The sequence below is a fragment of the Salminus brasiliensis genome, chromosome 4 (assembly GCF_030463535.1).
Source record: "Salminus brasiliensis chromosome 4, fSalBra1.hap2, whole genome shotgun sequence".
Classification (NCBI taxonomy): domain Eukaryota; kingdom Metazoa; phylum Chordata; class Actinopteri; order Characiformes; family Bryconidae; genus Salminus; species Salminus brasiliensis.
In genome coordinates, this window is record NC_132881.1 from 736404 (window position 1) to 762787 (window position 26384).

The 26384-nt window shown below is 45.2% G+C and overlaps 1 protein-coding gene across 2 annotated transcripts; it reads right to left on the reverse strand.

Moving 5' to 3' along the window:
• Positions 1 to 8499: 8499 nt before the first annotated feature.
• Positions 8500 to 26155, reverse strand: mfsd2aa (MFSD2 lysolipid transporter A, lysophospholipid a). Of its 2 annotated transcripts, XM_072677257.1 has the most exons (14): positions 25987 to 26155; positions 20713 to 20850; positions 19027 to 19151; positions 15965 to 16088; positions 15736 to 15814; positions 15406 to 15569; positions 15194 to 15284; positions 14910 to 15028; positions 13171 to 13254; positions 11821 to 11904; positions 11556 to 11668; positions 11165 to 11308; positions 10754 to 10933; positions 8500 to 10269 (listed from the first exon to the last, which is right to left on the reverse strand). In XM_072677257.1, exons 1-14 carry the CDS (start codon positions 26074 to 26076, stop codon positions 10218 to 10220), a joined length of 1587 nt encoding a protein of 528 aa, XP_072533358.1. In that variant the 5' UTR covers positions 26077 to 26155; the 3' UTR covers positions 8500 to 10217. The 2 variants fall into 2 exon arrangements, with proteins under 2 accessions (XP_072533358.1, XP_072533359.1); XM_072677258.1 differs by lacking the exons at positions 20713 to 20850; positions 25987 to 26155 and adding an exon at positions 19636 to 19680.
• Positions 26156 to 26384: the final 229 nt, after the last annotated feature.

The window sequence follows — 26384 nt, forward strand, 5'->3', positions numbered from 1 at the left end:
TACTGACTTCACCTTCCCCGTCTACCTGCAGGGAACGGCATACCGAAAATTACCCAGCCAGTGTGGTTTTGGGCTGATCCCTGTGGGCCAACACCTCATTTACCAAAATGCCCTTCAGTAATCTGTCTAGCTATTTATTTATTTATTTATTTATTTACCTCTTATTTAACCAGGTCGGTCCTGTGGAGACACAATGATCTCTTTTCCCAGGGACGCCTGGCCAAGACAGACAATTCACACCAAATTACACCATAAAACTCAAACCAACCAACAGTAAAACACACAAAACACAACCTAGATGGATCAGTAGGGTTGAATAACAAAACTTTGAATAACAAAAAAAGCAAAATTCATGACCTGACATGACCTCCTGAGTACTGTAGGTCCCCAGAAAGCTCTAACCTGTCGAGGCCTGGACTCCACAATACTCTGAGGCGTCCTGTCCAGTGCTCTTTCAGCATGCTCATGTGGGGCTCACATGGGACGTGTTGGTGGGCACGGGCTCTGAGTGGGTTTGCCCAAACATACGAGGTTGGGCGGAACTACACATCATACTGCAACCAGCCAGAAGAGGCACTAGACCTTTGCTGGATTCACTTCTGGGAGACGTTGCGCAGTCCATCCTTTTCTGCAATCACTGGCTTAGCAACCAGCTTGACCAGGCTAGTCAATCAGTATGACCAGCTTGGTCAAGTTGGTCAGGTTGATAGATGATAGATCTCTTTTTGTTGTTCAAAAATACTTAATAAAGAAGAAAACCTAGAATACGCCGGTGTCTATTTTCTAATATTTAATTGAGAACAGATTAGCGAGTTATTAGTAAATAGAATTGTTTTTCATTGACCTCCGTTTGCATTAGCTAGCTGATAGAAAAGTTTGCATGCTAGTGCTAATAATGTTAATGCTAATGCTAATGATGGTCTCTCGTGTCTCCAGAAGTCTATCTGGTTGTTCTTTTACTGATTTGCTCCTCAGACTTTCAGCAAAGACTGGAGAACGATTCTGAGGAAACTGCAGAGAGCTATAACTAGCGGAAAATATGCTAAAATATGCTCACAGGTCGGGTGTGTCGGCCTACCTCTCAGAAAACAAGCCCCACTCGGAAGGTATTCACAGCATTATATAGCCAAAACTGTGGCTAACTGGAAGTTTGGCTAAGTGGAACTGTGGCTAACTGGAAGTTTGGTTAACTGGAACTGTGGCTAACTGGAAGTTTGGTTAACTGGAAGTTTGGCTAACTGGCGGTTTCGTTGGTGTGGTCATTAGCTTGTGGTTTTCTGATGAGAAGATGATTTCCTGTCTCACATTTTATTCCAGGAATATGAAATATTGGGCCAGCTCAAACAGGCCGCCCAGCCAGAAACAGATGTGTTCTAGAACAATGCCTGACAGCTGAAAGGCGTTTGTGCAGGCCAGCTCTGAATGCTACAGCTACGTAACATGTCCAAGCATGAATGGAATTCTTCTACTTTCTGTTCCAAGTTAAGATGAAGAGAACTGAATAAAGGGGGAACAGATCGTCACGCTCATGGACATACTCTGTTTGCAGTTACTGAGGGGGATAAATTTCCTTTGTATTCGGTGAGCTAATGGGTTTCACAGTGTGGCAATATGAGACTGGGGCAAGCTGACACCATGTTCACCATGCTCTACAGCACTGACACGGTCACACTTCCAGTGTTCCCCCTTTTTACAGATCGGGAAACAGATCGTCATCCTGATCCTCCAAGTCCAGACAGCATGCACAGTGCTTACCAGCTGCAGACTGGGGCCCAGATTCTGACCAGCAAGGAGACCAACATCAGTCCTACACAGCGCATTCTTCTGGAGGTTAAGGCTGTATACTGTCCCATCAATATTAATATATATTATTTCTGTATAATTAATATTATATATATATATACATATAATTATATAATTCTATAAAATCAGGAGTATATATATGTGTGTATATATATATATATATATATATATATATATATATATATAAAATATATAAAAATTAAAAGGTTTATTAAAAGGAGATAATACAATTATAATAATATAAATAATATCTATAACTAATAATAACTAAAATAATAGATATTTTAGAGATATTTAACACTCCCCAGTTTCCTTTATTTTGGGGGGAAAAAAACATTTGTTCACCCTAAGCTAGTTAAAGACTCTGTCTGCTAAGTTAGCTTGCTATTGCTATTGCTGATGCTAACGCTTCTAATTCTGTTTTCCTGGTTTACTCTGTTTATTTCATTTTTGCTTTGTTTTGTATGATTTATTTGTGTTGTTGCTCCTGTTCTTGACAATAATAATAATAATAATAATAATAATAACAATAATAAGATACACATGAATAATTATAATAAGAATTATTATTTCATTAAAAAATTCATGAAACTGACCCAGCATAGCCCAACATGGGCTCATAAGACCCAAATATGTGGCTACTTTCAAATTGTTTTGTTCATCTTTCATTTTAAAGTCACACCGTTTATGCAAAAGTTTGGGCACCCCATGCTCACCTTCCATGTTTAGTTGATGGTGTGAGTGTAAGAGACTCACTCCTGCACATTGTTACTGTTTATTTACTCCGCCTAACTTTAAATGTTACTTTTGTAAACTCAGAACATCAACAAAATGTCTCATTTCAACAGGGGTGCCCTAACATTTGCTTTAGACTGTATAGTGTCCGGCTGCGCTGAGTTCGGAGAGTCTCTACCTGGAACCAGTGAGCACAAGGTGGGAATTACCCTGGGCACATCTGTGTTTCGTAAACAGTAACGCTCGTCTGATAATCAGTCTGATTCTGATCTCTTTCACCTCCTCATCATCATCATCTTCATCATCATCTTCATTCATCTTCAGAGAACTGAATCATCTGGCTGGCTCCCAGCATCGCACCCTGTACCAGAGCAGGCTCTGACCCTTCACTGCTCTTCTGAACAGGCCTTACACTCTGCATTGGAACATTGCTGTGAGGACGATCTGATTACAAATCATTGAGATCAGATCAGTTCTCTAGTTGCTTCATTCAGTTCTGTGCAAAAGACAAAGACCGCCCCCCTTTTCCAGTCAGAGGAGATAAGATGGAAGACAGTTCTCCTGAATGAGGACGGAAAAAGTGCAAACAGGGGGTTTCCAAAGCTAGAGTTCGACAGAAAACGACCCCTAACAAAACCAGTAGACCACCAACACTGCCCTCCATCTGATACCCAGCTCTTTCATCTGGGAGAGAATGAGGAGAAAGTCCAGCTCCACTCTCGCTTCACATCTGGAATAAAAAAGTCCATCCCTCCACTGTGAGAAGATGATGGCCCAGCGCTGAATAGACCGACCACGCCAGAGTCTAGAGACTAGTCGACAAACAGCGTTCTGACCTCATTGGGGTGTGTGGGCTGTGTGGAAGGCAGTGTTGACTGGATAGTAAGTGGGCTGGTTCAGACGGTATGCAAGCTGCATAGGGTCCATTCACAGCTGGGGGCCTTTCAACAAGGTGTCTAGCCCCTAACAAGCTCCTGAGAGGGCAGCCAGAGGTGTGTGTTCACTACCATGGATGGGTTAAGCGGCAGCTTCATTCTGCCGTTTTGCTGTTTAAAGGTTCCACAAGCGAGATCTGATCTGATCTGATCTCATACAGGTTTCACACTAAGTCAAACAAACCTCCTTTCATTTTTGATGGGCGCAAAGGGAAGCAAAGTTCATTGAGGAGAAGATCAAGCATGAGTGAGAGAGAAACCGTGACTCAACAATCTGGGCTTGTGTTTATGATCAGTTATGAGTTTGAGTCAGTGACCATCAACTTCCAAGATGATCCTGCATCCTGCATCGAAGCGATGCTCAAGAGTAGTGGGTCGACTCTTCAGCTCTGCTTCTTCAGACAGCACCAGGACTGGTGATGGTGGGGCCTAGTGGATATTCAATCATCCTAAACATAGTTTACCCAGTTTTACCCACTTCTATCAGACCGCCTGACCAACGATTCACATATTGACTCAGATAGCCAGCAACTCACTCCATAGTACTGATACCCCCATCACATCTAAAGCTCCTAACACTGGAAGGGTAAGGACAGATACATGTCTCCTCTGACACACCGCAACCAGAAGAGGTTGAAGAGGATATGGCGGTGAAAAAGGACATGAGCGTGAATAGCGTCCCAATACTTTTGTCCATACAGTGTAGCTTAGTCTGCTGTTCCAGCTATGTTCATACAGCAGTCTAGACTGGACTGGACAACTCACCTTTACTCAGTAAACAGTATCTACTCAGATCAGATTTACCTGAGTGGATCATGCAGGCCTGAAACATCAGCACACCTGGCACACCTGTCTTTCAGGATGTGTTCTTGAGCGTTCTTACTTGACATCTTCCAGGATGGTCCAGATGAACCAATGTTTTAAAAATACATTATTAATACTATTAAAGATACGGTCAACAAAATGGACATGCCTGGGAAGAAGAGAACATGGCTGTGAAGAAGAGAACATGGCTGTGAAGAAGAGGGCGTATGGTCAAACAACCTCGTGATTCCGAGGATCCAGTGATCAGAACAGTGTTCACAGGGCAGAACCTTACGGGTTCAGAACAGGTTTATCCACCGCAGGAAATGTGTCAAATCTGAGCGTGACACAGAATATTGGGGCTCTGTGGAACAACAACACGCCTGTTCTCCGTTCTCAAGAACTTTCTTCCCGAGAACTCTGACCCATTCCACGCATTTTTGAGAAACTCCTTGGAAGCAACCGATCCCCTCACCTCCACTCCCTTCCGTCAGGTTTAAACCAGCAGTGGTAACTCAGTGGTTGGAGCTCTGGGCTGTTGCTGGCAGGGTGGTGGGTTTGATATCCAGATGTGCTCAGCTGTCGCTGTTGGGCCCTAAACCCTCTCTCCAGGTCATGGCTGTGGACCCGAAGAAGACGTAAATGAGGCAGGAGGGTCATACCCCTGTACCACAGTTGGTACATTTCTAAAATATTCTCACATCTGATCTCCCTGCTTTCTCTTTCAGTTTCTGCTGCTTAACGTCTTTCCCCTGAGCTAAAGCAAGGCTTCTATTCCCGCTAGCCCTCACCCTCCCAGCACTGTCTGATAGGGAAATCCTAAGAACAGCTAGAGAACAGCTGGGTTCACCACCAAATACACCTGGTGTAGCATAGCAGGAAGATCTGACCCAAGCTCTGCTGAACCAGATTGAGAGCATCGGGTCAGATCATCATCATCATCAACCTACCAAGAAGGCCTTCCGACCTTCAGACCCTTGCTTGACCTACTCTACCCTCAAAGCGAGCAGCAACACCTTGTTCAGAAGCATCTAACCAGCATTGTGCTGATGTACGAATGCTCACGGCATCCAGTTTCTCCAAGCAGGTTATCAGCACAGCCCAGCAGAACTTCAGCGGGTTCAGTTTTAAGATGGGTCACTGTAGTAAAGCACACAGCTGGGTCACAACAAGTGTGCTCACAAGTGCGTGTGAAATGGAGCCAGGCTGGTGGTGGGGAAACCCCACAGCTACTGAACATGGCAGTTGATCAGGTGGTAATCGGCTGCATTTGATTATGGAAATCACAGTACTGCCCCCTGCCACCCAAGCCTGGAGCTCCCCGCCCTGAAAGTTCCTTAAACTGGTTCTAGGTGGTTACCATCGTTTCTCTAAGCTAGATCTATCTTGGTTGTTGAAAAGGTGGTTGCTGAGGTAATTCCAGTGGTTCCCAGGTTGGTGGAGGCTAGGAGGGCATGGCATGGCTAAGGTGTTCAAGATGGATGTTATGGTGGTTGCTATGGTATGTCAGGTCATTTCCATGTTGTTGCAAATATGTGGCCACAGTTAATATGGTATTCAGGTGGGGGCTAGGGCGTAGCTATGCAGTTGCTATAGTATTTCAGATGCTATGATGTTTCTAAGGGTTTTCTTTGTGGTGGATAGGGTGGTTACTAGGGTATTTTAGGTGGTTGCTGAGTCACAAAAAAAATAATGAAACACCAAATTAATGAACAATTAATATTTATTCATTAAATCACACAGACCTTTCAGCCAAGCAGTCGGACAGTATTTACAGTAAACATTCATGTACAGTATTTACAGTCACGCAGAGGAGCTGCGCTGCAGACGTCTCACACAGCCCCTGTATCTGATTGTTTTCGTTTGTACGTACGTATGACATACGCCGATCAGCCATATCATTAAAACCACCTGCCTAATATTGTGTAGATCTGACCCACCGAGGCATGGGCTCCACAAAACCTCCGAAAGCGTCCTGTGGCATCCGGCACCAAGTCTAGCAGCAGATCCTTAAAGAAGTCCTGCCAGTTGTGAGGTGGGACCGCCATCAGAATCACTCCAAGCCAAGGTAGGTACTGACCACTGCTTACCATGAACACCCCACAAGACCTGCCTGAGGTTCTGGAGATGTTCTGACCCAGTCATTGTCTAAAACATCATAGTTTGTCTCAGATTCTGACGCTTTCCATTTTTCCTGCTTCAGCACTTTCAAGACCTGACTGTTCATTGGCTGCCTAATATGTAGACCCACCCCTTGAAGATGAGGTACTGGATCTGGATCACCAGTGTTGTTCACTTCAGCTGATGGTGGTTTTAATGTTATGGCTGGTTGGTGTATAATGATTATATATATATATATAAGCGCTGGGTGCTCACGTACACAATCAAAGCTCTGAGACACTTAAAGCATATATCACAATTATTCACAACATCCTCAATGCCCCCCCATCCTCAACTGCCAACCTCACTAACAAGTAATAGAACCTTATGTCCAACCAGTTAGCATTATGCTAACTGCACACCTAAACCCTCACGCTCTCCTCAAACTGAGTGGTGGGGTTGAAGTCTTCATGTCCAGGCAGATGCTTCTGTTTTTAGCTCCCGAGCTCAAATAAATAAAGACTTAAGATAGGCACAGGCCCCGCCTACATTTGGGGGGGGGGGTTTATTTTGTTAGCTTAAAGCTTGGGGTCTTGCTTTTTTTAAGCTGCAGATAAGCTTCAGTTCATCTTTAATCCTCATCTCATCTTTGAGGAGGACTACAGCAATCCTAGAGGATTGTGGAGATCAGGCTTGAGGTCAACAAGCTGAGAGAGAAGAAAGTGAACACGGTTACAAACAGGCCTCATTTCCATCCAGTTGAGGGACCAGCGGCACCAGACCTGGTTAAAGGACTGTGCCTTTAGATTGATGGAAAACCATGTGTAGATACACTAGACCCTGCAGACTGTAGACTCAGTGCTGACAGACGTGCAAATGCACACACACAGCTTGTCTAGTCCCTGTAGAGAAGTACTGCCAATAGAATAGGACCCCATTCTGGAGCTGATCAACACCATGACCCTATTGGCTCCATGCTGCCCAATAATGCCAGGTGTGGGCTAGAGGGGTATAAAGCCCCCCAGCATTGAGGAGCTGTGGAGCAGTGGAAGAGCTGTGTTCTCTGGAATGATGGTGGAGGAGCTCCATCCAGTACTTTTGGATGGGACGAGTTGGGGACAATGAGGTGGGGTGGTGATTATAATCATCATAATCATTGTCGTCTTCAGCGTCCAACAGCCTGACCACACTAAAGCTCTTGTGGCTGAATGCAATGAAATCCTCACAGCAATGCTCCTCCTCCAGAATCTAGTAGAAAGTCTTCTTCTCTGGACAGTAGATACAGCTACTCCAACAGAAGCAGGAGAAACTATTTTAAATTTTGGAAGCAGGTGTCCCAATATTTTTGTCCATTAAGTGTAGCTTTAAAGAGGCTTTTCAGGCTGTTCAAGACTCTTTCTGCTTGCAGTGTAGTTTGTGGTTGACTGCTACAATGATTCCTTGTTCAGGGAAACATGCTGAAACAAAATCCTGGTGCACTGTTGTGCCTTCTGATTGGTGGAGAGTGCTCCAAAAAGGATTCCATTGTTATTGCAAGGTCACATCATATTTTCCAGTGCTATATAGAGCCCTTTCTGCTGATGACGTCTTTAGATATATGCCAGTGCCAGCATACATGGGCTAGACACACACCAGAGCGCTCCATTACAGTGAGATCTTTACAAGTGAGAGAAAGCTGGAGATGAAGCCCATTTACCTCGAATGCCACAAAAACCACATCAAACACACAACCATGCGGGCGGCCACCTGGACAAAACCAGAACTGCTCAATATGTGCACAACAATGACAACTTAGCAACACCAGCAGCTTCACAAGCTTAATAGTTACACAAGGCCCACTGTTGTTAATAAATAGGCTTAAATAGGACCCCCCTGTGCCTGTCTGAGCAAACTCACCAGAAATAAGTTAAATAAAGTAGAAAATCAAGTTTGTTATTCAAGTTCTTTTCAGGTGCAGATCTCCATTCTTCCAAAAAATTCACAGGCAAACTTAATGACAGTGCCTCATTCACAGAGTTCATTATTATTGTCCTTGATGAGCGCCCCCCCCCCCCCCCCACCCCACAAAAAAGGGAAAAAAAAAAAAAAAAAAAAAAAAAAAAAAAAAAAAAAAAAACCCACACCACACACACACACAGGTCATGTGTTATTACAACAAACAAACAGGGTGATTTACCATCAGTACAAACATTTAGAAATGTTTATGTGGTTTCCGGATGGGGAAGGGGAAGTGTTTCACTAAATTTTCTAAATTCTCTGCATAACTCAGACTGTGAGAAGAGTACATCCAGAACGGGGGTTCGGTGTGAAACTGAGCTTCACTGTAGAGAAACTGACCCACTCTGATCTCTGTACAGTGGAGGTGAATGGAAGCAGGCGTCAGTCGCCATGACTACAACACAGATACAGCCCATAATTTATCTCTTATCGAAACCCACCAGTGCAGCTAAACTCCATATAAGAGTTTTATATGAAATGATGATGGTAAAATAGTGGAGAATCTGAACTAATGCAGTTCTCTTTAGGGACTACTTTCTGTAGCTGCACTACACCCTGCAGCATGTATCCCTCCACCATTTTAATGATCTGATTTTAAAAGCAGGTTCTAGAGCCCAACTCTTCTCAGAACTCTGGTAGAACAGTGTCTCAGGCATCAGGCAGCGTCTTCATCACCATTAGGTGAAGAACTTTCTGTGAGGAGCTTTTATTAGAGCTTCAGACGTCTGCTTCCCCTCACCTCCACTGTAGAACCACAGCTCTGACTGGGGGAGCTTATCTAGAACCTCCACTGTAGAACCACAGCTCTGACTGGGGGAGCTTATCTAAAACCTCTACTGTAGACCTCCAGCTCTGACTGGGGGAGCTTATCTAGAACCTCCAATGTAGAACTCCAGCTCTGACTGGGGGAGCTTATCTAGAACCTCCACTGTAGAACTCCAGCTCTGACTGGGGGAGGTTATCTAGAACAGAGCATTTCACACCGAACCTCACAAAACTCCACAAACCCCCACTCTGACTCAGTCTGTTCTAAGTGTTTAATTAAGGAGAGAGGTTTGCCAGGTTCACAGAATTCTCCTTTAAGGACGACCGTACAGCCATCCAGAAAAAGCGACCTCAGTCAGACACTTTCCTTTAATCTCCATCTGCAACTCTCTTCATTTTACAGCTCAATTCAGTTTTACTGAGCAGTTAGTAAACATATCAGGAGAGGTGTGAGACACCCGCTCTGAACTGAAAGGCCACGAAAGAGAGGTAAAACAAGACAAACAGAACTTAAGTCACAGTCCAGCTCAAAGATCAGATCACAGATCAGACCACCGTACTTTGGAAAGCTTTGCAAAAAAGCAAAAATAAATAATCCTTTGGTGCAAAGCAATCATAATCTCACTCAACAACGACAAAAACACTTCCATACGACCCATTCATTCAGAACAAACAATAAATAAGTTCATCTGCTGAAGGCAAATAAGACTCAACATAAATATCAAAGTTGGTCGCTTTGTTTTTTTTTCCTCCTTCATTTTTCTTTTCATCCAGAAACACAGGCATCGGTTTCAGTCGTTCTGCTTCTTATTTTGGCCTAAAAATACGCAGGTGGCAGCAACACCACACAAGAGAACAGCGTCCCGCAGTGAGGCCGCAGTGAGGCCGCAGTGGGCGTAGCAGCCTGGGCAGTAGTGCAAACATGAGACAGATACGCTGGCTAACGAGGTCATGCTGAGGAAAGGTCAGTAGAAGGCATTAAACCGCAGTGATGGCAGTGGCTGTGTCCCTGTTACTGACCTCTACAGGCCACAGTAGTAATGGCAGTCTGTGTTCTGGTGGTGTCCGTTTATTACTTTAGACTGAACTTCGCGAGTCCGAAGAATCAGAGTCATGTTCACTGCTGTCCCTGTAAACGAAGAATGAGCATTGGTCAGTAAAATCACTGTCCACTTTAATAGGAACACCTACATTATAGCCTCATTATACAGGTTTGCATACCTCTACTTCTGTGTGCATTGCTGAGACTGTCAAAAGCTGTCAAAGAATGACCTCTAGTGGACAGAGTGGTAACTACACCTGAGCCTCAATAAAACCGGACTAGAACCAGCAAATACAGCGCATCATGAGCCCAATGCATCATGAGCATCATGGAAGGGGTTTCTGATAAATTGGCCAGGGATCAGTGCAGCTATGCATGGTTTTTTTTACTAATTATTTCCCTAATTATTCAATTAATACTGTATATTAAACTAATAATAACTGTTAGATTACCCAATTACTAATAACAGTGACAGCCATAGTGTGTACTGTGTGTGTGTGTGTGTGTGTGTGTGTGTGTGTGTGTGTGTGTGTGTGTGTGTGTGTGTGTGTGTTTAGGGTGTATATCTTACTGTAGCAGGGCCTGTAACTGGCTCCAGTTCTTCTGTCTCCGCTTCTCGTTGATGGGGTAGGATTTGAAGATGAGCAGGCCGAGGATGATGAGGCTGACCGGGGCGGCCGACACCAGCATCTTCAGTGTTAAATGAACCGAGTCCGGCTGGACACAGCCTCGCGTCATGTAGCCCGCAAAGCTAAAAGAGAGAGACGCCCGAGGCGTGAGCACTGGATCCAGACTATTAGACTATTAGAGTTTACTCAACACCTCCACACGGCCTGAGGAGAGGGTGTGTGATGAGCGACAGAATCATATTAGCACAGTACTACCTGCTGTACATATTTCCAGAGCTTCTACGTTAGCATCATAACCTCAGTGCTAATTGGTGGGGTGTGTGTGTGTGTGTAATGCAAGCAGACAGACTCACTGTAAACAGAGCGTTGAGACTCCGAGTGAGATTCCAGATGCAAACTTGGTAAAGAAAACATAGAAAGAGTAGAAAATGGCCTCGTGCCCCTGAGAATTTGGGTTTTTCACTTTAAAATCATCCACCACGTCGGGGAGCATCGACCTAACAAACAAAAACAAACCAAATACCTGGTTATTTTAAATAAACAAAAATACTTCTTACTGTGAACACTCTACATGTAATAACCTCTCTGTGCTGTAGGGGGAGACAGAGCAGACATAATCTAGACCTGCGATAGATTCCCCCTGTATATTGACTTCCACTGAAAGTTCCTGTACAGCTGATGTTTTGGAGATAGGAGGTTTCTGTGCGACAACAATGATATGTACTATAAAACACAAATTCTTACCATGGCAGAAGAAAGGCTGCTGCCACACTGATGCCCGCTGCCAGGGCAACGACGTAGGACAAGATTAGATTACTCTTAACACACACCACCAGGATCATGAAGGGAACTGCCCACTGTAAACACACACACACACACACACACACACACACACACACACACACACACACACACACACACACACACACACACACACACACACACAAAATCAGTCCAAACATTACAGATTAACCTTTAGCAAAACCAGCACACACTCATGGGCACTTACCGAGATGCCGATGTAGACTGCAGTCTTCTTGCCAAATCGGGTGAGGAACATCTGCCACAGAGGAATGGTGAGAGTACCAGAGAGCTGCAGAGACACACACGAGAAACACCTTGAAAGACTGTAGCTCCGCCTCCTCAGTGTATATCCCAATACCTACATTTAGTGTTATTAATATATATTCACCCTAATGATAGACTGTAGCCCCGCCTCCTCAGTGTATATCCCAATACCTACATTAAGTGTTATTAATATATATTCACCCTAATGATAGACTGTAGACCCGCCTCCTCAGTGTATATCCCAATACTTACATTTAGTGTTAATATATATTCACCCTAATGATAGACTGTAGCCCCGCCTCCTCAGTGTATATCCCAATACTTACATTTAGTGTTATTAATATATATTCACCCTAATGAGAGGCTGTAGCTCCGCCTCCTCAGTGTATATCTCAATACTTACATTTAGTGTTATTAATATATATTCACCCTAATGAGAGGCTGTAGCTCCGCCTCCTCAGTGTATATCTCAATACTTACATTTAGTGTTATTAATATATATTCACCCTAATGAGAGGCTGTAGCTCCGCCTCCTCAGTGTATATCTCAATACTTACATTTAGTGTTATTAATATATATTCACCCTAATGAGAGGCTGTAGCTCCGCCTCCTCAGTGTATATCTCAATACTTACATTTAGTGTTATTAATATATATTCACCCTAATGAGAGGCTGTAGCTCCGCCTCCTCAGTGTATATCTCAATACCTACATTTAGTGTTATTAATATATATTCACCCTAATGATAGACTGTAGCCCCGCCTCCTCAGTGTATATCCCAATACTTACATTTAGTGTTATTAATATATATTCACCCTAATGATAGACTGTAGCCCCGCCTCCTCAGTGTATATCACAATACTTACATTTAGTGTTAATATATATTCACCCTAACAATAGACTGTAGCCCCGCCTCCTCAGTGTATATCACAATACTTACATTTAGTGTTAATATATATTCACCCTAATGAGAGGCTGTAGCTCCGCCTCCTCAGTGTATATCCACTAAGGCGTAGGGCAGACAGTGTTGTGCACTTGACTGAATGTGGTCCAGGTTCTTGAAGTGCAGTAGTGTGAGCTCTAAGCTCTAATGGTGCTCAAAGTTATGGGTTCTCTCTCTGGGAACCGACCTTGTGTCTCCGATGCAGAACTAACATCTCCTCTCATCCCGAAAATGAGCCCTTTCATCGCCATGGAGACACCAAGCCCTGCCCCAGACAACTGCTGACTCAATGGAACCTGCTCTGATGAAGCCAGCAGCACCGACCTGCTCCAGCCCGTATTTTACTCACCATTATAACCAGTAGGATGTTCTGGAAGTCGTCGCGGAACCCTAGCGTGTAGGTGATGAACAAAGCGAAGTTTCCCTCCAAGAGCTGAGCGGGAAAAACGCAGAGGAAGAAGATGAAACAGCAGGAAGAGGAAGAGCAGTCACCGCATGCCTAACCTCAATGTGACGCCCAGCCGAAACAGCAGCTTGGATTTAAGACCAGTTCTAACGCTCACTTTGATCCTAAACCTGATCTCAGTCATGACTGTCCGCTCTCTCTCTGTCCGGGTCCGTCTCTCTAAACCCACCATCAGCTGACCGCAGGGCTAGAACCCAGATCAGCAGAATATAAACTGGTACGCAACCAAAAAGCCTTATTAACACTTTAGCAACCAGGCTAACTTTCAACTACCAGCTTCACTAGAACTTCATACTGGATATTAATGTTATTAGAGCTTCATACTGGATATTAATGCTATTAGAGCTTCATACTGGATATTAATGCTATTAGAGCTTCATTCTGGATATTAATGTCATTAGAGCTTCATACTGGATATTAATGTCATTAGAGCTTCGTACTGGATATTAATGTCATTTACATTTACATTTACGGCATTTAGCAGACGCTCTTATCCAGAGAGACTTACAAAGTGCTTTGCTATTTACCCAAGAAAACCTCAGCTAGTTAGAATAGACTAATACAAAAGATACCTCTAAGCTTTAGACATTACTAAACACAAGACAATAAGGCGACCATAGAACTATTCGTCCAAGTACTCTCTGAAGAGGTGGGTCTTCAGTCTGCGTTTGAAGACAGCGAGCGACTCGGCCGTTCGGACATCCAGGGGCAGCTCGTTCCACCACTTTGGTGCCAGGACAGAAAAAAGCCTGGACGCTTGTCTTCCGCGGATTTTGAGGGATGGCGGGTCGAGCCGAGCCGTACTTGAAGCTCGAAGGGCTCTTGGTGCAGCTCATTAGAGCTTCATACTGGATATTAATGTCATTAGAGCTTCATACTGGATATTAAATGTCATTAGAGCTTCATACTGGATATTAAATGTCATTAGAGCTTCATTCTGGATATTAAATGTCATTAGACCTTCATACTGGATATTAATGTTATTAGACCTTCATACTGGATATTAAAGTTATTAGACCTTCATACTGGATATTAAAGTTATTAGACCTTCATACTGGATATTAAACGTTATTAGACCTTCATACTGGATATTAATGTCATTAGAGCTTCATACTGGATCAGCAGAATATAAACTGGTACGCAACCAAAAAGCCTTATTAACACTTTAGCACCCAGACTAACTTTTAACTACCAGCTTCACTAGAACTTCATACTGGATATTAATGTCATTAGAGCTTCATTCTGGATATTAATGCTATTAGAACTTCATTCTGGATATTAATGTCATTAGAGCTTCATACTGGATATTAATGTCATTAGAGCTTCATACTGTATACTAATGATATTAGAGCTTCATACTGGATATTAATGCCATTAGAACTTCATACTGGATATTAATGGTATTAGAGCTTCATTCTGGATATTAATGCTATTAGAGCTTCATTCTGGATATTAATGCTATTAGAACTTCATTCTGGATATTAATGTTATTAGAACTTCATACTGGATATTAATGCTATTAGAGCTTCATTCTGGATATTAATGCTATTAGAACTTCATTCTGGATATTAATGTTATTAGAGCTTCATACTAGATAGGATGAGAGCTGCTGTGTTCCTCACCATAAAGGCCAGTGAGGTGAAAAGGAACCCCATGACCAGTTTAACGTACGGTCCGTGCCTCTGCAGCAGCTGCAGACCCTCCAAGAACGTCAGCCTCTCTCCTTTCAGACACGTCAAATCTAGAAAGACACGAAGAGCCCAGATTCATCTCCCAGCGAGAGACACATCCTTCCAGAGAACACCATTCCACAGCTCACCGGTTCTACTTACCGGTAGAGTGGGCGTGTCTGTACGGCAGATGAAGATGATAAATAATGCTAATGGGGAGAGAGAGACAGACTCACCTTTCTGCTCTCGGACACCCAGGAACAGCACAATGGCACACACCACGTAGATGGCGCTAATCACACCAGAGGCCACCATATAGGCCTGTTTCTGTGGACGAGAGATGAAGACAGTTCATACGGTCATCTAGTGTGTGTGTGTGTGTGTGTGTGTGTGTGTGTGTGTGTGTGTGTGTGTGTGTGTGTAAGCTTTAGGTTCCGCCCACTCTTACCGTATCGTCCAGTGAGATATGAGAGGCGTTGACTTTAGGGCTCATCTGTATAATGCTGCCGTTCAGAGAGTAGGTGTAGTTTACACATGGAGCATTAGCTCCGCCTACTATCTGACCCTGAATGGCCGTTCCAATAACCGTTCCCAAAACCTCTATAGTCATACCTGAGAGAGAGGGCATATATTAATAGTACTGTCGTATGCAAAAGTTTGGACACCCTTGGTCAAATTGCATATTTATTTATTTTATTTAGATTTATAAAGTATTTAATAATTTAAGTATCTTTAGTATTCATTAATGATTAAGGAAGTTAGTAAGTAATAAACTTACGATACGCTGTAGCAGAGTCTCTCTCTTTCTGCTCAGAGCTGATGAACATGGTCATTGCGGAGTAAGGCACATGAAAACACTGCAAACAAGAGGATTCACACACACACACACACACACACACACCTTACTAACACACCAGCAGTACTGCAGATCTGCCCACACTGTCAGATAATACAAACAGACACAGCAGCAGGGGGACAGGTGAAGCGTGTGTGTGTGCTTGACTGACCGTCTGCAGGGACTGGAAGAGGCAGTAGAAGATCAGGTACCAGACCACTTTCCCGTTCTCCACAGGTGGGACCACCCAGATCAGAAAATAGCTGATCACAGCTAACGGAGTCGATAGTATAGTCCTGTACACAGACACACACAGACACACACAGTTAATTTTAAATGACCTCCACACGGTTTGAGGAGCGTGTGCTGATTACTGCACATAGGCTTCCACTCTCTAGCCACATTAGCCTCTTAGCTCCAGCAGCAAACAAGTGTTTTCCAATCAACTACATTTGCATTTGATGTAACGTAAAGGAAGGTGGGGGTGGGTGGGGGTGTGAAGGTGGGTGTGTGGGTAGAAGTTTGACAAACTAAGGGCTGCTAGCTTCATTATTTTGTGATCTCCTTCTGAACTCACGAACACAGTCAACCCACAGACTGAACACACCTGAGGAGCTGAAAAGCACCATGACGTTGCTATGAGGCAGTGTGTGTGTGTGTGTGTGTGTGTGTGTGTGTGTTTAATGAGTGCAGCAGGGGTTCACAGCACGTGTTCATGAGGGAATAAACGAGGCCTCAGTTCTGCTTTCTTCCTGCTTCAGAGGAGAAGAGGGAAGAGCGGTGAGAGGACTCCATATACGGCATTTATAATAATACACTCCCACCGGGAGAGAGAGAGAGAGAGAGAGAGAGAGAGAGAGAGAGAGTGTGTGAGAGAGAGAGTGAGAGTGTGTGTGTATTGTCTCCAACTGCTCTACATACCACATGGTCCACACCACTGCTGCACCGCGAGGGTTTATATACAGAACGCAGTGTGTGAGATTCTCTCTCTTTCTCATATATAAATAAATAAATTATAACAGCATTAAGTAACAAACTGAAAAACAACTTAAAAATAACATTTAATAAATACAATTCATTAATGACATTTAAATAAATAAAATCAATAAAAAAAATAAATAAACACAAATGCACTTTATTATTTATTTATTAAAGAGTTAAGGCAGGTGGGTGGGGGGGGGGTTAAGGGGCAGTGTTGGGGTCAGACTCTACCGGGCTGATGGGGAACTTTTAGAGGTCAAACTTACTCGCAGTAAAAACCCTCTCCATGTTTAGCATAGTCACTCAACCTGCAAACCACCACACACACACACACACACACACACACACACACACACACACACACACACACACACACACACACACACACACACACACACCTGACCTGTAGTAACCCATCAGATTCTGCCAAGCGAGCGCTCTTTTCAAACAGTCACTCGTGCACACGTGCTCCCTCTGATTGGCTGAGTGTGGTGGTGTGGTCGGCTGGACCAATCAGAACGAGAGGCTCGATCTGCACCAACCCCTCCCCCTCCCCACACACAGCTCAGTGACTAATAGTAGCTTCCACATCTCATATCTTCCTCTCTCGCTCGCTCACTTACCCTCCCTCGCTTGCTCGCTCACTCAAGGCGAGCTAGAGATCAGCAGCTGTTATATTAATAAAAAAAAAAACACAGAGCTGTGTGTGTGTGTGTGTGTGTGTGTGTGTGTGTGTGTGTGTGTGAATGCTGAATAAGCCAATAAAAACCTGTAGAGGTTTCTGACCTCTTCACATTCTACTCAAGTAAAACCTGTAGAGAAGAAGTGCTGCCAATAGAATAGGACTCTCTGGAGCAGATCAACATCATGACCCTATTGGCTCCATGCTGCCTAATGCCAGGTGTGAGCTAGAGGGGTATAAAGCCCCCCAGCATTGAGGAGCTGTGGAGCAGTGGAGGAGCTGTGTTCTCTGGAATGATGGTGGTGGAGCTCCATCCAGTACTGTTGGGATAAGTTGGATGATGAGGTGGGGTGATCATCATCCAACATCCTGACCTTACTAATGCTCTTGTTGGTCCTGTTGGAAATGTGTGATACTCAGCTAGCTACAGTGTAGTCAGGCTAATGTTAGGCTACATGTTAAAATCAGACCAGGTCCAATCTTTTCCTGCTAAATATCTGACTTTAAGCATTTTCTGACCAGTCAGTCTTAGATCTCTCCTAACAGCAGGGCTGACCCCTACATGCTAACGACATGCTGACAACCAACAGCAGGGCTAACCCAAACAGTGCAAAAAAGGGAAGTAGCTGTTTAGTAAACTGGGTGTGTGCCCATTTGAATGCAAGAGTGTGTGTACACATCTGTGCCAGTGTGTGTGTGTGCTAATATTCTCTAACTCAGACTCGTATCCAACCACATCGCAAATCTCGTGCCACGCCCAGTGATGCTATTGTTCGTACAGCGCACGCAGCACAACTCAGTGCTATCGCACAGTTTCCATGGTTACCTCTCGCATCTCAGATTCAAATACCACATATGGGAATTTCTCCCTTTCCCGCCCTTCCCTACCTCCCTCCATACCTCCCTCCATACCTCCCTCCCTCCATCCATCATTCCACTCCCTTCCAGCCACTTCCTCTCCCTCTATCTGCAATCAGAGCGAAGCCCATCGGACCACAGGAATGTGGGCGGAGGGCCACGGGACTAAGTCACGATGGAAACAGGGGACCAAGAGGAATAATACTGCATCAGACCTGATGATCAACTCCCCCCCCTCCCCAGCCCCCGGTTCTGCACCGATGAACACTGCGCAATGTTAAAGGGGAACCACCACACACCACACAGCGCAAGCATTTTGATGCATTCTGAAAGTGGGAGAAGCTACAGGTGGGGCAGGCTACCCCCCGCTGGACTGTGAATGCAGAGTCCTAAAGTTGCTTGTGGTGCCACTGCCAAGTGCGCCATACCACACCCAGGTATCTGTGCTAAAATAAACTGGAGAACCAAGGATGTAAAGGTGGAGACAAACAACGTAAAAACAAATGTTAAAATGCTATTGTCAGGCAGGCGAACGTAAAATCCCCAACTCTGATGATCTCTCAGAGGGAGAATGAACACACTGTAATTGTGGATCATCTGTATTGTTCCATTCATCAGGAAATGTTATGGAGGGAGGAGGAGGGATGGATACACATGGATGGAAATGGATGGGTGTATATATGGATGGATGGGTTAACTAAAGTGGTACTTACCAAGGCATCATGCGTCCGCATCGCGTCCATGGGCTCCTGCTGACCAGGAATCCAACAGTGGGGTCAGTTATAGCGTCCCAAATCCGCCCAACGAACAGGATTATAGAGGCGCAGAACGGGTTCAACTGAAAAACAAGAAAATATCAAACATCAAACCTCTAAGTCTAAAGTCTGAAAACGTACCAATCACTGGTACATGACCAGTCCGTGACCAGTAACCTGGAACCTTGATCCTTAGATCCCTAGATCCTTTAAGCAGGTAAAGGACCACTGAAACATCCAGAGAAACACCTGCAGCTTCAGAGGAACAGGCTGTAAAACTGGCTGTTAATAAATACACCAGAAAGTAAAGAACAGAAATAATTATAGGTTTAAATAAGCCCACACTGCGAGAGTGTGTGTGTGTGTGGGGGGGGGGGGGGGTTTACTAGGGTGTTTCACGCAATTGACCCTTTCCTGATCATTTACAGCTGGGCCGGACTGACCCCGCTGCACAGCGGAGCTGTAATTACCCAACAATGTGGATCAGCGGGAGGCGGACGGAGGACGGGCGACTGCGTTATTAGGGCTGAAGGCTGGTACAGTAACAGCAACACACGGTTACCAAACCTCAGTTGAATCTTTATCCATTGTTCTTGTTCTCCCAGGCTTCTGCTGTGTGCAAGTGTGTGTGTGTGTGTGGGTTGTGCGTCGGTGTGCGCGAGTCAGTCAGCAGAGGTTCGAAACTGAGATTTTCATATTGTAATGCAGAGCCAACAGTTCTGACCCAAAAAAAAGAGACGAGAAGCTTCCACTGAGGGAGGAGTTTATCATCCGTATGTAAACTGGAGATGCAGCTCATATGCAAATGAGGACCTAACACTAAGTTATGGAATTTGGCAAGTGCTGGAGGCACAACGAGGCTGCTTTCACACCGCAGAGGTAAAGATAATGGAGCCAGTTCATCATGACCAACTATGGGAGAGAAAAAAAGCAAAACGCAGGTAATCTACTACATTCTGCCTGCCTGTAATACACTACAGGAAGTGTAGAGGGCGCTCTATAATGTTCATATGATCCACACGCTCATTCTAACAGACTGTAATACACTACAGGAAGCGTAGGGGGCACTCTATAATGCTCTATAATGTTCATATGATCCACACGCTCATTCTGACAGACTGTAATACACTACAGGAAACGTAGGGGGCGCTCTATAATGCTCTATAATGTTCATATGATCCACACGCTCATTCTGACAGACTGTAATACACTACAGGAAGCGTAGGGGGCGCTCTATAATGCTCTATAATGTTCATATGATCCACACGCTCATTCTGACAGACTGTAATACACTACAGGAAGCGTAGAGGGCGCTCTATAATGCTCTATAATGTTCATATGATCCACACGCTCATTCTGACAGACTGTAATACACTACAGGAAGCGTAGAGGGCGCTCTATAATGCTCTATAATGTTCATATGATCCACACGCTCATTCTGACAGACTGTAATACACTACAGGAAGCGTAGGGGGCTCTCTATAATGCTCTATAATGTTCATATGATCCACACGCTCATTCTGACAGACTGTAATACACTACAGGAAGCGTAGGGGGCTCTCTATAATGCTCTATAATGTTCATATGATCCACACGCTCATTCTGACAGACTGTAGTACACTTTTTAACTGAGAGTGATCTTACCTGAGCCACGTCCAGCAAGTAGATCTGCAAGAAGAAGCCAAGAGCGCTCCCAGTTATCTGATACGGCGCTCCTCCGATTGCATAACATAACTTGCTGCAGATGGACAGGCGCTTCTTCTTCTTCTCCTCCTTCGGCTTCTGAGGGGGGAACAGACAGAAACACGAGGAGGATGAGAAACCTGTGAACTTGAAAAGACGAGAATAAAGGCTGAAAGAAGAAGAGTCACCCAGTTCAGATCAAACTGAGCAGCGCTCCTTTCCATCTGGAGGTCACGCTTATGTAAGATCAGTCTACAGTATCAGGATTCAGGAGAGTCTTCTCTGAGCTGCTGGACGTCTTTACGAGCTTGATTAAGATAGAAATCTGAGTGCACTCCACCCAGGATGCCACATCTCCAACAGCCCAAAACTCCTGCAGACGACTCCTGAAGACGGCAGCGCAGCAGAGCCACAGGCAAAACGGGTCATTTCAGGGGTCCCAATGAGTTTTGCATAGGAGTACAATAAAGAACATTCAACATCTGGCAAATAATTCAGCCCTGCAACTATTAAAATAATTATTCATTAATTTATTCATTTCTACGCCTGTGCTGACCAACATCACAGTAGGAGACTGCAAACCAAAGTTTTCTATGTCTTACTACATACATAAATAAATAAATAAATAAAAGTAGGGCGTCAGTAAGCTTTATGGTATCTGTGCTCTCTATTGCCAATATCGATGCCATGTGTAAGTGCCAGTATTGGCGCCGATACAGATACAGTGACTATTGATGATTATTATTATTATTATCATCATCATCACAATACGATAAAATATCATCTTATTGCCCAGCTCTACTTCAAAGCCAGCTCCCCTGTGACTCGGATTAAAGGTACAGTTCAGCAGAAAACGTATGAACCGTGGCCAGGTCTCCAGTGAGGTCGCACAGGCGCGTCGATGTGGTCGAGGGTTCCCAGAAAGACAGAAAGATCGTGAGCTAGAACCAAACGAACAAAACCGAGGTCTAAAAAAGGCTGAGCAGTCGTGTTCCTTTTAAAGCTCTCGGTCGGTCACACTGCGTTCCTCACCACATCCTCAGGCCTGCGGGACCTTCACGAAGACCTGGGTGCGGTTTTCAGAGAGTTGAGGGACGTGACGGAGCGTGCATTTTCTGAGAAGGTTTAGGGGACTGTAGACTTCCCGGGTTCGTCAGCGACATGAGTCTCTCGGCTAAAAGGTCAGCCAACTGATTTACGAAATCTGGGGTAATGGAAACGAAAGCCGTGGGCCTCCTTCCATCTACTGAAGAAGAACCAACGGGAAACCCAGACTAAAACTACGGGCCTTGACCTTCACACTTGGCTTCCGTTGGAGTAACTGTCTCTACTGTCCAGAGAAGAAGACTTTCTACTAGATTCTGGAGGAGATACATTGCTGTGAGGATTTGATTGCATTCAGCAACAAGAGCGTTAGTGAGGTCAGGATCTTGGATGATGATCACCATCCCACCTCATCATCCTCAACTCATCCCAAAAGTACTGGATGGAGCTCCTCCACCATCATTCCACAGAACACAGTTCTTCCACTGCTCCACAGCTCCTCAATGCTGGGGGGCTTTATACCCCTCTAGTCCACGCCTGGCATTAGGCAGCATGGAGCCAATAGGGTCATGATGATGATCTGCTCCAGAGAGTCCTATTTTATTGGCAGTACTTCTTCTCTACAGGGACAAGCAACAGGTGCAGTGGCTAAATGTGTTAAATTCCAGCTGGATGGAAGTAAAACAATCGTCTCAGCCATGAAGCCCACGCTCAATGGAGCGAGACCCCATCCCAGGTCACTGCAGTTCATTCATGCAGTGGCACCATGACTCAACGGCCGCTCTGATTGGCCGCTGATCTCCATCTGATTTGCTGTGGTGTGTCGAGTCACAGTGAGGCGAGGAGAGGCTTCGTTTCACCATCCAGAGCACACACTTACCCTCCCCACGCACCAATCACAGGCAGGCTCTCGCCAGCGCGAGAGCAGCGACAGCGAGCCGGGCAAAGCCTCTTAAGGGCAGGACTGTTCTCAGGTCTGAAAGCTGGTGAAGAATGTAGACGTTTCCAAACAGGGCCGCAGGCAGCGCCTATTCAACACACCACCCAGTCCTGGACCGCGCTGGACTCCTGTACCAGAGCAGAACAGCTGGACGTGCTCAAGAGACACCCTGACCTCTGACTCTGAAACCGAGCCTTTATCATGAATAATGAAGTAAGTGACCTTCCTCTGGACTTTACAGCTAAACGTGATGGACTTAATTACAGTCCAGCCCGTACTGATCACACACCAGCCCAACTACACCCCCCTAACCATCATACTGCAGCCACACCAAAATCACAAGGTAGAGGCCCAAACACAAAGGCTGCAATTATCATCAATTAAGGAAATGGGTAACCAGGAGGCGCTCTATAATGCTCTATAATGTTCATATGATCCACACGCTCACTCTGACAGACTAATACACTACAGAAAGCGTAGGGGGCGCTCTATAATGCTCTATAATGTTCATATGATCCACACGCTCACTCTGACAGACTGTAATACACTACAGGAAGAGTAGGGGGGCGCTCTATAGTGCTCTATAATGTTCATATGATCCACACACTCATTCTGACAGACTGTAATACACTACAGGAAGCGTAGGGGGCGCTCTATAATGCTCTATTATGTTCATATGATCTACACACTCATTCTGACAGACTGTAATACACTACAGGAAGCGTAGGGGGCGCTCTATAATGCTCTATAATGATCATATGATCCACACGCTCATTCTGACAGACTGTAATACACTACAGGAAGCGTAGGGGGGCGCTCTATAGTGCTCTATAATGTTCATATGATCCACACACTCATTCTGACAGACTGTAATACACTACAGGAAGCGTAGGGGGCGCTCTATAATGCTCTATAATGTTCATATGATCTACACACTCATTCTGACAGACTGTAATACACTACAGGAAGCGTAGGGGGCGCTCTATAATGCTCTATAATGATCATATGATCCACACGCTCATTCTGACAGACTGTAATACACTACAGGAAGCGTAGGGGGCGCTCTATAATGCTCTATAATGATCATATGATCCACACGCTCATTCTGACAGACTGTAATACACTACAGGAAGCGTAGGGGGCGCTCTATAATGCTCTATAATGTTCATATGATCCACACGCTCATTCTGACAGACTGTAATACACTACAGGAAGCGTAGGGGGCGCTCTATAGTGCTCTATAATGTTCATATGATCCACACACTCATTCTGACAGACTGTAATACACTACAGGAAGCGTAGGGGGCGCTCTATAATGCTCTATAATGATCATATGATCCACACGCTCATTCTGACAGACTGTAATACACTACAGGAAGCGTAGGGGGCGCTCTATAATGTTCATATGGTCCACACGCTCATTATGACAGACTGTAATACACTACAGGAAGCGTAGGGGGCGCTCTATAATGTTCATATGGTCCACACGCTCATTATGACAGACTGTAATACACTACAGGAAGCGTAGGGGGCGCTCTATAATGCTCTATAATGATCATATGATCCACGCACTCATTCTGACGGACGGCAGAGAAGGCTCTTACTGGAGACTTCACCTGGACACACTTCCTTCACTCTTTCCAACTGTGCAGCTGTAAGAGCTCAAATCCTGTAACGATTAAGACCAGCTAATCAGACGAAATACGCCGAGAGTGCGTCGAAGGGCAGGAGCTCTGACCGGCTCGCCAGACTCTGAAACCGAGCCTTTATCATGAATAATGAAATAAGTGACCTTCCTCTGGACTTTACAGCTAAACATGACTGACTTAATTACAGTCCAGCCCGTACTGATCACACACCAGCCCAACTACACCCCCCTAACCATCATACTGCAGCCACACACTTCACTTAGAGGTCATAGAGCTCCACCCCAACCAAATCCACTACTTTAATAAAGCATAAGCCAGTGTGACCAACACACACACACCTCATTACGCACCAGATCAAAGATACACTTTAAAGGGGAAATCCACCAGTTTCTCAAAATTCTCCATGTCGCCATGACTACAACACAGATACAGCCCATAATTTATCTCCTATCCAAACCCACCAGTGCAGCTACACGAGTCTTCTGAGTTTTATATGGAATGATGATGATGATGATGATGATGATGAAGGTAAAATAGTGGAGAATCTGAACTAATGCAGTTCTCTTTAGGGACTACTTTCTGTAGCCGCACTACACCCTGCAGCATGTATCCCTCCACCATTTTAATGATCTGATTTTAAAAGCAGGTTCTAGAGCTGAACTCTTCTCAGAACTCTGGTAGAACCGTGTCTCAGGCATCAGGCAGCGTCTTCATCACCATTAGGTGAAGAACTTTCTGTGAGGAGCTTCAAGAGGGGTAAAGAAGACCCCAACAGTCAGAAAGTGACCACACACACACACACACACACACACACACACACACACAATTATAAGGCATGCCATTAGTGCTATATGAAGTACTTTGAGGATGTGGCTCCTTTCACTGCTGGATCTGCCTGTGCCTGAGTGAAGCCTGTAGTCTGCAGTCACGACACCACCTGTGAGTCATCTAAACCTGGGGAACCTTCTGTAGCTCCTGCATGAAGCCCCCCAGCAGACACACCGCTGTGATGAACCAGCCTGCAACCTACCTAAACACAGGCTGAGGGACCCCCATCACCACCAGCAGCACCACCACCACCACCACCACCATGAGCACCACCAGCCCGGCTACAACCACAGAAAGTAAAGACTAGGAGAGATTTCAGCTCTACGGTGCAGCCTGGAAGAACCAGAAACTTACTAACAATGGGGTTGAACACACGCACGCGCGCGCGCACACACACACACACACACACACACACACACACACACACACACACACACACGGAGCTAAATGCCGGATGCCACATGCACAGCGTCCACGTTGGCTTCACACAAGCCTCCCAAAATAACCCAAACTCCCAGACTTCAGAGCTATTCAAGCCCACTGTCCTTCATCAAACAACAAAACGCGTCAGAGGTGACTGGACTATCCCCAAAAACCTCCAACCCCCTAAACTCGCTTCCTCCTCAAGGTCCCGCACCTACAGAGAGGGCAGAGGGGCATCAGCCCACCACCAGCCCCCCTATCAGCCCCCCTGTCAGCCCCAACCCCACCACCAGCCCCTCCATCAGCCCCTCCATCAGCCCCCCTATCCCTAAACTCCACGCTCGCTCCTACCTTGGCGGCTCTGAGTTGGTCCTGGGTGAGGTGTTTGACCGAGGGTAGGAGAGTGGGGGGAAGCTGCTCGGCTCCCTCTCCTCTCGCCATGCTGCTGCGGCGGCGGTGTGTGTGTGTGTGTGTGTGTGTGTGTGTGTGTGTGTGTGTGTGTGTGTGTGTGTGTGAGGGGGGTGGGAGGGGGGGTTTAGCCGCGGGCTGACTGTAGCATCAGACGGGACCGTTAGCACCGCGCGGCTCAGCGGCTTTCCGCTCTTTGAATGAAACCAGAAGCCCCGCCCCTCACCCCCGCCAGGTTTGAGTGGCAGCGCCCCGCCCCTTTATTAAAATATATAATTATTCACAAATCATACGCTGCATATTATACTTATCACTGTTTCACCGAGCTCCGTGAGAATAAT

Bases quoted from the DNA above. Each gene is read 5' to 3' on its own strand.
- mfsd2aa (XM_072677257.1), bottom strand. From the start codon at position 26,076: ATGGCGAGAGGAGAGGGAGCCGAGCAGCTTCCCCCCACTCTCCTACCC. The intron at 20,851-25,986 runs GTAGGAGCGAGC...TTCCCCCCTCAG, and splicing joins ACCAACTCAGAGCCGCCAAG to AAGCCGAAGGAGGAGAAGAA. The intron at 15,029-15,193 runs GTGAGTCTGTCT...GTGTCTTTCTAG, and splicing joins GGGTGTCCGAGAGCAGAAAG to ATTTGACGTGTCTGAAAGGA.